Here is a 12,767-nt window from a genome sequence, read left to right on the forward strand (position 1 = left end):
AGACATTTTATAAAAGGTATGACTTTAAAACTGAAGAAAGTTTAAGGGAATATTCTTATGACTTCAGGGTAGAGAAAGTATTTCTTAAATAAGAATATTTTATTTGGATTTATTATTTTTGTTTGCATTTATCTGATCCTGAGATAAGGATTCAAATGCAAATAGTTTATTTAGGAGATGGTCCAGGACACACTGGTAAGTAGAGAGAAGCGAATCAGGGAAGGGAAGGAAGCCAATAAAATGTGCATTATCAAGAAAATTACCATGGGAATCACTGGATTTTAGAGCAGTGCCATTCCACCTATAATCCAGAGACCAGCACTGACTCATGAACTCTTTCAGGTCCTTGACAAGATAATCACAGAAAAAGAGATTAAGTATTTTAAAGGAGGAGCTTGCATTTTCTATGTTTTTATATTTCACTTTTACTTTTTGATTTTACTTTCCTATTCTTTTTAAAAATTTTATGATAGTATCGGTCCACAGTGGGTTGAAAATAATATTAAGAAAATTAATAATAATAATAATGATAACAATAACAAGGGTTTCAGTATTTGAGGTAGTTTGAGAAATATTACTAGAACATATCTCAGAGTTAACCCAACCAATGGTGAAGAGACCAGAATATTCATACATTAAGTTCCTTTCGTTGCTTGAAGAATGTTTTGGGGACGTTAACTCTGGCACTCTTTGCTTACCCTGTGTGGAGACCAAGTTTGCTTCCACAGCCTTCAGGTAGAGTAGCAAGCGTTTTGCAGTGAGCCTCAGTATATGGGCAGTAAGCACCAACAGCATGTCCTGCTATTTTTTTCCCAGCTTTGTTGAGGTATATTTGATAAATAAAATTGTATATATTTAAGATCTACAACATGATGATTTGATATAGGTATACATTGTGAAATGATTACCACCATCAAGTCACTAAAGAAAAAAAAAGAAAACCTGATAAATTTGACCACAGCAAAATTAAGAATTGATCTTTATCCAAAGGTAACATAAAGGGATAGGGAAGACAAAAACCAAGAGAAGATTTTTATAACACACATAGCCAATAAAAGGACCCATAGCAGGGATATGCAAAGAACCTCTACAAGTCAATAAGAAGAAGACAGTAATGTCCAAAAAACACTAAAAGATGCTCATCCTCTTTAGAAAACAGACAAAAACAACTAAAATCTCAATGATCTATCATTTCACACTTACCAGATGGTCTAGAATATAAAAACCTTACAATACCAAGTGTTTGTAAGGATGTAGAGACGTAGGAGCTTTCAGAACGTTGTTGGAGGGAGTGTACGTTGCTGCCAACACTTTGGAAAATCATTTGGCATTACTCAGGAGAGCTGAAGACAGATATTGCCCTTAGTCTACCTGTCCTATTTCTAGGTATACCTTAGTGAAATCATACGTATTTTCAACCAAATGTACAAAAACATTCATAGGAGCAATGCCGTAAGATAGCCCCATCGGGAAATAGTCTTAATGTCTGCCTATAGTAAGAAATAAGAAATATAGAAAATAAATAAGACTCTATTCATAAAATTTAGATGAATGAAATACAACTGCGTGCATTAGTGGGGATGAATCTCAAAACAGCATTGAGTGGCAAATGCAAATCATGCAATACAAACACTCAGCTTTATGTATATAAAGGAAACCAGGAAAAACTAAATGATATTTTGTCTTGAGATAGATGTATATACTTATAACTCCAAATAAAGAGAACGATTAACATAAAATTCAGGATAATATGCATTTTTTTTGTTCATGGGGCGGAGAGTAGGAGTCAAGAGTGAAGGCACAAAGGATGCTCCAATGATACAGTGATGGTTTATTTCTTAGATTGGACAGTGGGTACTTGCATGTTCATTTCATAATTATTATTTACATATACAGGTGTTACACATAATTTTGTCGTATGTTTCACAAGAGAAACTCCTTAATGTAATGCAAAAATAATATGAACAAAAGTAATAAAATCCTAGGAACACAGTTTGTAAGAAATGAAAAAAACATTTTTAACTGGGAGACCTAAAAAGAAAACATTAAGAAATGAGAATTAATACAATATTACTGGCAGGAGGACTTGTTATAAAAAAGGTGTCACTTGTCCCCCAGAGAAGTGAAGAATGCAAGGGAAATAAAGATTCTGATGGAACATTTTGGAAGTTTTGTAAAATTATTCTAGTATTCTTCTGGAAGAATACATGGGTATTGATAGTCCAGAAAACTTGCAAAAGAATGATGATATTTGGAAAGGACCTGTTCTACTGAATATTAAAACATGCTATATCAACACAACAGAGAGATACTGTCAGAATAGAAGCTATGACTCAATGAAATAGAGCAGAAAGCCAACAACATATGCTAGAATATAAAATAATTTAATGTGATAATAAAATGGCATTTTAAATCACTGGGGAAAGTTTTGACTGGTCAATTTATTATCCTAAGAATATTGTAAAGAACTCTAGTGAGATTTCCATTTTGTACAGTACATAATATTGATCCCAGATGGATTAAAGTGTTAGGTTTCAAAAGAAAAAGTTGAAGGCAGAAAATACAGATGACTGTTCATCTGATGTTGGGTAAAAAAGAGAATTTGCTCTGAGCTAGTACGAAAGGAGGAGCCCAGGTGGTGGTCCCATCCCAGCCTGCATCTGATACAGCCTTCTTAGTGAGCAGCGCCAGCACCTCTCTGTTCAGCTCACCTTTCACCTCTTAAAGCTTCTCCAGGTTCCTGACGAAGCTCTTCCTCCAGGACACTTTGGGTAGATGGTTTCACTCTCTCTTCTCAAGAAAGTAGAGCCATTAGAGGACACCTCAACCCCCCTCTCCAGAGCACTTGCATATTTTCTTCCTCTTATCTCACAGAGGGAAGGATGCCCTCTTTCCCTGCCCTGGCATTTTCAGGACCCTACTAATGTCAGTTGTTTCCTCTCTCTTTCCTATCCTTTTACCTCTTACGTCAATTTTGGATTTTTTCCTGGTTGCCTTTAATCATGCTATAACCTCTCCCTCTCTGGGAGGGGGCAGTACTTTAGCTCCATGTCTCATTCCTGCTCCTTCTTGCATTCACCTCCCCTTCGCAGCCAAAATGTTTACTCATCTCAACACAAGTAAACATTTTGTTTGTTTGTTTACTCGCCTCACCTTCCACTCTTTTCTCCACCCATTAAAAGATGACTTATGACACCAGTGTTCTCCCTAAATTACCCTTGCTCAGTTCACAGGTAACCTTGAAGACACTCCATTCAGTAAGCAAACAGAAGGTTGCATCTTACTCGGCATCCACACCTGTCACTGTTAACCAATACCTTTCTGCTCCTCCCTTGGTTGCTTCAGTGACAGCCCACCTTCCTGGTTTTCTGTTGCCTCTCTGAACACGGCTTCCCAGTTTCCGAGTTTCTTTGTTTTCCTTGTTAAGTTTGGAGTTCTTCTTGCCTTAGTCCTAGACTTGCTACTTTTGTTCTCCTCTGCACTCTGGCTACAAGATCTACTCCCTGCCCATGGTTTCAGTGCCTAAACATCGCTACCCACTGCCCCCACCCCACTGCTACAACATTGCCCCCTGGGTGTTCTGCATACTTGTCCAATGAATTATGACAGAACTGAGCTTGCCAGCTTCCTTTCCAAGACTAGGCATCCTCTAAGGCTCCCTTTCTATGAACAACCTCTGATCCACCCCACTGGTATGAAACAGAAGAGCTGGGGTTTTACCTTGACACGTCTCTTTCCTCCATCACCACCAAATCACAGGAGCTCCCCCAAATCTCTGACACAGTCTAATTCTCTTCTACAGTACCGTCACCCTGGTCCAAGCTACCATCTTCTCTCCCCAGGATGGCTTTTCTCCTTCCACACTTTCCTCCACAAAGCCATCCACTGCACTCCAACACCCACCATCCCCAGGATTGTCCTAGTAGCTTCTACTTATCCATCAACCCTAACTTACTTTCTACTCATTATCCTGATTTGCCAGGCTAGATTTTCTCTGCTGGTTATAATTCTTCCAACATCTTATGTGTTTACCTCAAAGTCCTGATAACAACTTTAAAAAACTAATTATGATTGCAATTATTTAATGTAGTCTCCCTTTCCAGAATACAAGCTTTATCAAGGATTTGACTATATCTTTCTCTGTCCCTGGTGTATCTGTAATGTCTATCACCAAGTCCCTTGGTCATATTAAGTATTCAATAAATATTTGTGGAAAGGATGACGGGATAAGGAAAAGCAATAAGAGATCTGAATACTTAGAAGTTTCTACATACCTAAAAGATTTAAAAAGCAAATGAAGAACTGACCAAAACTATTGTAACCTATGCAAAAAAGCTTAAAAACAGATTATAAATCATAAGACAATGATGAACAGAAATGAAGAGTCATCCAGGAAAATGAGCACAGGGTATAGAGAGCATGTTCATAAAAGAATCAATGCAAATGGCCAATTAAACTGAAAAACAAATCTGTGCTCTCCAGTATTCTAAAAAAGGTACAACTACATATGCTTAATCTTTTAAATAGTCGTTGTTGTCATGGATTGGGAATTGGCATATCCTTCTGTTTGGGGAGCCCAGAATTGTGTGAACTTTCTGGAAGGCAATCTGGTAATATATGTCAAAAGCCTTAAAGATAAAATAGTTCATTTACTTTGGCCCAATAAATTAATTTCCAAGAATTTATCTTAGGGACGTCAGCAGAGTTGCATTCAAATACCTATTTGTAAGAATGCTCATTTCAGTGTTATTATAATCATAAAGAATTCAAACCAACTTTAATGCCCAATAATAAAGGATTGGTGACTATAATGGGGCATATCCTGCTCTAAGTAGCCATTCAAATGCATGGCCCCAAAGAACAAGGATTTTTTTAAAACTGTTATCTGTTTAGCGATAAGAGAAGGTCACAACACAATATGCACAGTAGGAGTTTAATTTTTAAAAATAAAATATGTATATGCATAGTCATGTGAAGATACTGGAAAAATATCTCCAGTTACAGGGATTATGAGTGATTTTGTTCTTTTCTTTTTTAAAAAATCTTTTTTTGTAGATTTTTAATATTCAACAAATTCTGTGTATCATGTCCGTAATGAGAAAAACTAAATATATTTTAATTTAACAATAGGGAACTGATTGCAACATATGGCCGTGGCTATATCTAGAGAGGCACAGCATGATGATTAAGAGTATATGCTTTGAAGCTCACAGACAGGTGTTCACTTTCCTCTTTGCAACTTAAGAGCCATATGACCTTGAGCAAGTTATTTAATTCTCTGAGCCTCAGTTCCCTTATCAGCAGAAAGGAGATAATACTACCGGGCAGAGCTCTTTTGTAGCTTAAATGAAATAATGTATGTAGAATTCTGATCACAGAGTAAGCACTTAGTAAAAATACCTGTGTTTATAATGCCAAAATATAAATAGATTCTGTAATGACTTACATGAATTCATGATCCTCTAGGGGGTTATAACGGGAAGTTGGGGGAATCATTATTTTACGGTTCAGCATCTTCCAGACTGTCATAATGATGGTGGAATTCAGCAGGAGGATGCTGGCAGGAAGACTTATCTGGGTACAGAAACAGCCCAGGAAAGGTTTTGCTCATTAGGGCAAAATGCTGGCATAGGTCATTGACTCATCTATTTGTCCAAGCAGCAAATGGTTGTTATGCATCTACCACGTGTCAGGCGTTGGAGACTCAGCAGCTAGACAAATGAGCTGCCCTCTAATTAGACTGAAGTTTCAAGGCACATAGTTCCTGGTAGATTCAGGGATTAGGAAACTATGGAAGCACTTCCTGTAGCTGGAGAAAGCTTGACAGGTTTGGGAAAATGATAGTGATGTTCACGTTGCATTCCTCAAATACCAGTCCTAAGGCAAGAGTCTAATTCCAGAATCCTACTGCTGGCAGGGCTGGGACCTACAGATGTCCTCTTTACCCTGGTCAGTTTTAGTTCCAGAAGAAACTTGCTCAGAGCCTGCAGATGAAAAGCCATCGGTCTTCCAGAGAATTGGTTAGCCAACTATGGCCCATGGGTCAACTCCAGCCCTTGCCTGTTGCTAGAAATAAAGTTTTTTTGGAACACAGACATGCCCATTTATTTATGGATTGTCTATGGGTGTTTTTATGCTGCAGGTGCCAAAGTTGAGTAGTTATAACAGGGACTGCATGGCCCACAAAGCCTAAAGTATTTATTATCTGACCGTTTACAGGATAATTTTGCTGACTCCTGTTCTAGGTCAATGAGGCTGGCGAAATGAGATGGAAGGTGACATCAAGTTCCTAATTTTTTCCTTCTGTAGTTCCAGGAGCTGTTCCTCTAGAGTCCATCCAAGGGGGTCCCTTTGAGGAGAAGATCTACATCCAGTGGAAACCTCCCAATGAGACCAACGGGGTCATCACGCTCTACGAGGTAAGGAGGCCCCTGTGATTGTATCACTTGGCTTGGCTTTATTCAGTTTCCTTCAGCCTGACGTTGGCAAATACCTACTGTGTGCAGAGCTCCATCAAGGGCACAAAGGTGAGTGAGACACAACTTACTGGAAGGTTTCTGATAATACAGTGGGAAAAAAACACAGGGGCATCAACTGAGCTGTCTTGATAGCCCTAGTGACAAAGACAAATGGGCATTGAAAGGATTATTGATCTCTTCAGCAAAGGCATTAGGACTCAAGGAGTCAGGTAGTCCTGGCACAGCTGAGCAGACCCAGGCCTGGCAAACAGTACTTGCAGTTCCTCTGGAAAATCACAACACTCACATGATTCCCGTGGTACCCATATCAGTCCCTGGGCTTCCAGGATGGTCCCAATGTCATCCTCTAACTGGGGGTACATGATTCTTGAGCTTTGACATTGCTCTGTGGCTAAGGCATATGGTGAGGCCTTGGCCACAGAGCCAAGGTGATGGTGTTGAAAGCCCTTCTCCCAGGATCAGCAGGGTCTTATATCAGAGATGGAGCAGAATGTCCTTGGACAAGAATGCTCCCATCAAGCCAACACAATGTGGCCTCACTGAAAACTTTCAAAATTAGAATAGATGGTATAGAAGCTCATTGCAGAGCAGAAGCAAACAGTAAAACTTCAATAAGGCTGATATAGCTAAATGCTAATATTGGGATATGGGCGAGATTGACTTTCTTCTCACCCCTTGTGTTCTGAGACACCACAAGGTTGTTGATACAGATTATAATAAGAAAATGCAGCAATGCAGAGAAAGGGCATGGAAACTGAAGCTGGAAGGATAGAGTCTGGTATCCTAGTAGTCCTATCACCATCTCAAGTGACCTTTAGCAGGTTCTTCCTCTCTTCAAGCCTCAGTTTTCTCATCTGTAAGATGGGGGAGGTTAATCGTTGCTTCAGGGTTTCTCCAGGGAGTCTGAGAGGGGAAAGGTGATAGGCATCCCAGGCTGAAATACACTGCTGGCTCATGGAGGGACTAATGACTCAGTGCTTATGCAGAAAGGTACACCTGTTGAGAGAGAGCTTGGGGAAGAATATCGCCGCCATAAGGGAGGATGAGCTCTGGGGAGGAAAGTCAAGGGGTATTGATGAGGGAGAAATATTCAAGGTAAATCTGATGGACACAAATTCGCTAGAGAGACCTGGACGGACCTCAGGGCTGAGGGAAGAGAAAACTGTCTTATGTACAGGGTGCTAGAGAAAACACCTTCAGGAAACACCTTATCTCACTCCATCCAGCGTTCCTCAGAGGCAGAGCTGTCTGACATCTCCATCTTGGAACATGGGCTTGAGAGAAGCATCCTTCCCAAGGATGCTGCTAAAGGAGAGGAGGTACTCATACTGATAGACCTTGCCTGCGACACATTCAAGACCTTATTAGGGAAGAAAGGGACTGGAAACTCAACTGAAACAAAACCCAGTCATTTAAAAGCTACGCACTGTTCTTTGTAAAGCACAGGCTGCGATCATACACAGTCACATACACACTCACATACACACAGATGAGATAGACATCTACCCACCTGCCCTTTGTAAAGCAGAGGGAAAGGACCCAGGACTTAAGTTGTTAAGTTGCTTGGTGGTGTTATATAAATGGCTCTCAATGCCAGATGTTGAAGACTTTTGGAATTCACAGGCCAGTAACATTTCAAATGGTTTGGGGGAACCAACATAGAGTACTTTACCATCTTTTATTAACATTGTTTCATAAAAGACAATTTCAAAAATATAGAAAGGACATAATCTCAGAATAAAAGGCAGTCCTGTAAATCGAATAAATTTAGCTTTATGGGTAACTCATGACATTCTCCTTATTTTTTCCTCATTTTGCCTCGAATTGAGGACAGCACTGGCGTGAAAAGAGACCCCGGTTCTTGTACCTACCTGCCTTTGGAAACCACAGGTCTAGGCCACGTTGCAGGTGGAGTCATATCTGCACAGATTGCTTCCACAGGAGCAGTATCCCTCTTGCTGTAACAGGATTATGCACTGCGCTGGGCTAGGAAACCCTTGATTGTGATTCCACAGTAAGAAGAAAGAAATAGATGGAGAGAGAGCAAGAGTGCAGACATAGCTGTGAGTTAGACACACTGAGCACGAGCTCCCCGAAGGGGCTGCTGAACTCACGTTTGGCTGCTTGCTGCTCGAAAGCCAATACTTGAGAGACAGACGTGGGTTGGAAAGGAAAGTTTGCTTTATTCAGGAGGCTAGCAACCTGGGGAGAAGGCAGACTCATGTCCAAAAGCCAACTCCCCACTGCCAATCAGAGGGCAAGAGCTTTTAAAGGGGGAGTTTCAGGGATGTATGGGTGGAGGGAGGGGCTTAAGTGCAGCAAAGCACCGTGAGCTCTGACAGTCATCTTGGAATTGGTCATAGGGTGGTCTGATCAGCATCATATTGATTGTTTTAAGTACAGTTAATCTTCAGTTCCCGCGTCAGTTTGTTCCCACTTCCTTGAAGTTAGTTCTCGGAATTGTGTCAGATGGAGCGGCTTATGTCATGGCTACAGTCTGGTCATCGTGTAGTTAACTTCTTCCACCTGGTGAGAGTTTCAGTATCTGCAAGATAGCTCAAAGAATGTGGCTCAGAATATTATCTGCAGCCCTTGAGGAAGAACTAAAGGTCTTTGACTTTGCTTAATGGCTAAACTATTATTACTTTGTTTTATTTGACTGCTTGCATTTGTTTCTGCATTTCCTCACTTTAAATGTATTCTTTGGCTAAAGTTTTTCTACAGACAGGAGGCAGGCGGAGGACATGGCGGGTGGTTCTGTCCTGAGAAGGCCCCATAGGGTCCTGCTCTGTTCCAAAGGTAGACTCACAGATGGTACGCTGTCTGGAACTCTAGGCACAAAGGTGCACACGGATTAGGACAACGCACCTTTCTTCTCGCTTCTCTGTGAACCCAGTGCCTTGTGGATATTCAAAGACCAGTTGCTGGGCTATTGGCATTCCCGTGAGGGACTCTACTGGAAACAGCTGTGGTGAGACACCTTCAGGTAGTTTCTTGGCTTCTCCTTAGGCTGTAATACAGAGAACCAGAGCTAGAAGGCGGCTGCTGTCTGACTTGTTTGAGCATTTGAGGTTACCTTTTGGGAATATGCCAAACTTCTGGGTTGACGCTGTGAAGGGACCTAAGGAGGTCATGGGCTTAGGCCTTATATGTTGACCATAAACATGGCTGTGACCATGTGTGTCACAAACCAGTGAGGCCTCAGAAGGTAAGAATGTTGACTTTGAGGTCAGGCAGCCTAGATGTGAATCCCAGCTCTGCCACTTCCTTGCTGTATAACCTTGGGTACATTAAGGAACTGCTCATTTATATTTATTAATAACCATAAATATATGTTTAGTACTGCGTTTGGCATTTAGAAATAGCATTGAAAAATATTAGCTCTTGCCATTACATAAAAATGAGGCCACTGAGACTTGGAGAGGTGAAATGTAAGGACCAAGGTTATGCAACTCACGGGTCCTGAATTCAAGTGCAGGTGTCTCGCCCCTTATCCAGTGTGGTCCATGGACCAGCAGCATTGGCTGGTTAGAAATACAGCATCTCAGACCCCACCAGACTTCCTGAATCAGAGTCTTCATTTTACCAAGATCCCTGGGTGATTCACATGGGCATTAAAGTTTGAGAAGCACGGCTCTAGACTGCACTATTCTTCAGAAAGTTTCAGCAGGATGGGGAGTCTCCCCCACGCTGGGCTCAACCCAATCCTGCCTCAGATAGTGAGCAGGAGACCTTGCTTTTAAAGACATTCATAACAGAACATGTGTTTATGAGGCAATTTCCAAATGTAATTAGATGAAACCAATTTGATTTTTTAAATTAGGTTCTGGTTATAATTTCTAGAGAGAAATCCATAAATCACAAATCACCCTCTTCTGATCTCAGAAAGTACATTTTGTGGCAAGGAAAAATCAGACAACACAAATGGAAGAGAAATCCAGGATTGTCTGTGCCTTCCTATGTACAACCTTGGACGCAGCAAAGTCAAAAGCCAAAAAGAGGAGGGAGTGAAGAAGAGTTATAACTTTGTAAATATTGTAAAAATTGTTAAACACAGCAGGTCTGAGTAGTATGTCATATGTTAAGATTAAATTCCCTTCCCCGTGGGTCCAAGTCATAACCTGTGGGCCCACCCTTGGACAGTTCTGCCCTCCAAAATCGGAATGGTTTGATTATGTCCCATTCAGTCTCTGGGCTTCAGTCCCCTCTTTGTAATATAAAGGTGTCAAACTGTTCCAGGCTTCTACTGGGGAAAATTCAAAGGAAAAGCAAATCCACGCCAACCCCACACAACCAAAGTTTTACACCTCATTTTGGATTTGCTCTGCTGTTGAAACCTTGCCCGTGGCCAGAGACTTGAGAGGCAAAGCAGTGATGACCCTTGAAGGAAAACAACTCGTGTAAAGGCCCTGCAGTAGGAATGACTCTGGCCTGTTTGACAAGTAGGAAGGAGGTCAGGGTGACTGAAGCCTGGTGAGCATGGACGATGGTGATGAGGCCATGTGGAGAGTGGGTGGGCAGAGTCAGGTTACGCAAGGCTTCTAGAGTTTGCACTTTCTCCTGAGAGGAACAGAACACCCTAGGAGGATTTTCAGCAGAGGAGTGAAGGAATCATATTTGCATTCTTAAAAAAATCACCTGGCTGTTGTGTGGCTAGTGGCTGTGAGCACAATAAGCATCTCAGGGACACCTGCAAAATGTGCCAGGAGGCAAGGACATTTAACTCATCTGTGATGCTGCAGTGAGGGCTCAGCTATTTGTTGGAAGCCCTTGCATGCAGGTGGAAGAGGTGAAAACTTTGTCACATCTGCTTTCTCCTTGCTGCCCCTTTCTGGACTTTGACACCTCCCTTTCAGTCAGGAGTTCTTATCTTGAAGAGCTCCCTGGAACCATGGACTTAGATTCTGGCCTCCTATCCCTAAGGGCTGGGAGTCTAGCCCCCTACCCTGATGCCACCCCAGGGCTGTGAAACGGCCTGATTCTCCAACAGCCACGACCTCTCTCCGTGCCCACTGAAGGGGGAGCTCAGAATGCTCATGAGAGGCCGCTGAAGCCAGCCTCGCCTCTGCTGCAGCAGGACGCATCAGGGTGCATAGCCCATGGCCTCAGATCTTCGGGAATTTGTATTTTAGTGGAGACGCAGGGTGCGCTTCTGTGGTCACTTCCCCAGCAGGGTGACAGACAGTGCATGAAGAGAGGTCACGTCAGAGGCCCCGTGCCTACACACCCGCAGATCAGCATCACCTGGGAGCAGGTCAGACATGCAGCATCTCAGGCCCCAGCTCATCCACTGAATCAGAGTCTGTGTCTCAACTAGGTGACTCACGTGCACATGAACATGGGAGAAGCAGTGGCGTAAGACACGTCCTAAAATGTCCTAATCTGGCTCTGGAAAGCTCTGCTTGATGCAGACACTGCAGTCCTTGGATGAATAATGTGGCGACTACATGAACTGAGGGATGTCTCTGCTCACATGGGGTCCAGAGAACTGAGGATTTTCACCAGGGACGTGGAAAGCATGCTATTTGCATAGACTCTTCCGGAGCCCTACTTGGGTTTGATGGGATATCAGGGTGCCCCAATCAGGGCCTGTACGTGAAGAGGGTTGGCGTGACCCCTTCCACTCTGACTCTGCTCTTGCGAACAACAGGACTCCCTAAAAGCAGACCAGGCAACTGCAGACACGCACGCAAGCCAGAATGCGGTCACAGGGGGAACAATCCAGTCAAACAGTTGCCTGAAAACTCCTCAGTAAAGTCATTCAGAGACAAGCTGTTCAGAGTTCATGAAAAACAATAATATGTGTTTCAATTCAATTAATGGTTCTCGTCTCTGTCCAAAAATAAATATAAAACGGTGTGAGGGAATTGGGCCAGAAGATGCAGCCGATTAACGTGTGCAAATTTTAAAAATTCAGACATGAGAAGCTTCCCAGTAAGCCTTTATGTTTAGCAGTCAAAATCACCAAGTTTCTAATTACAGTGTATAAATCTGAGAAGCTTAAAGGGAATGAGAGGACCCTAATGAGGCAGGAATGGGTGTCTTGATTATGCTAGAGTTGATTGACATTTATCCTGCAAGCTATTCTAGGCGCCTGGCGTTCAGAGTTAAATAAAACACAGACTTCGCCTCAGTAAAACAAGGCGGCATTCCTGTGCAGAAGCCCCTTTAAAAGTCGGGATAGGTTGGAGGGTCGTCAATATTTTTCCAGCATATAGACAGTTGCATTTGATCTGAACCAAACGCATGGGCCCCAGGAATCAGCATTCCATCAGAGTGCATTGCAGG

At 42.2% G+C, this 12,767-nt stretch overlaps 1 protein-coding gene across 12 annotated transcripts in view; it reads left to right on the plus strand.

Moving 5' to 3' along the window:
- Positions 1-12,767, plus strand: part of PTPRT (protein tyrosine phosphatase receptor type T) — a 1,087,126-nt gene that overhangs the window by 685,729 nt on the left and 388,630 nt on the right. For all 12 annotated transcript variants that reach the window (XM_049698694.1, XM_049698695.1, XM_012534093.3 and 9 more), the window contains exon 9: positions 6,310-6,419. In XM_049698694.1, coding sequence (XP_049554651.1) covers positions 6,310-6,419 — 110 coding nt within the window. The remainder of the gene's footprint in view (positions 1-6,309; positions 6,420-12,767) is intronic.

This window comes from Orcinus orca, chromosome 16, assembly GCF_937001465.1.
Source record: "Orcinus orca chromosome 16, mOrcOrc1.1, whole genome shotgun sequence".
In the NCBI taxonomy this organism is placed as follows: Eukaryota; Metazoa; Chordata; class Mammalia; order Artiodactyla; family Delphinidae; genus Orcinus; species Orcinus orca.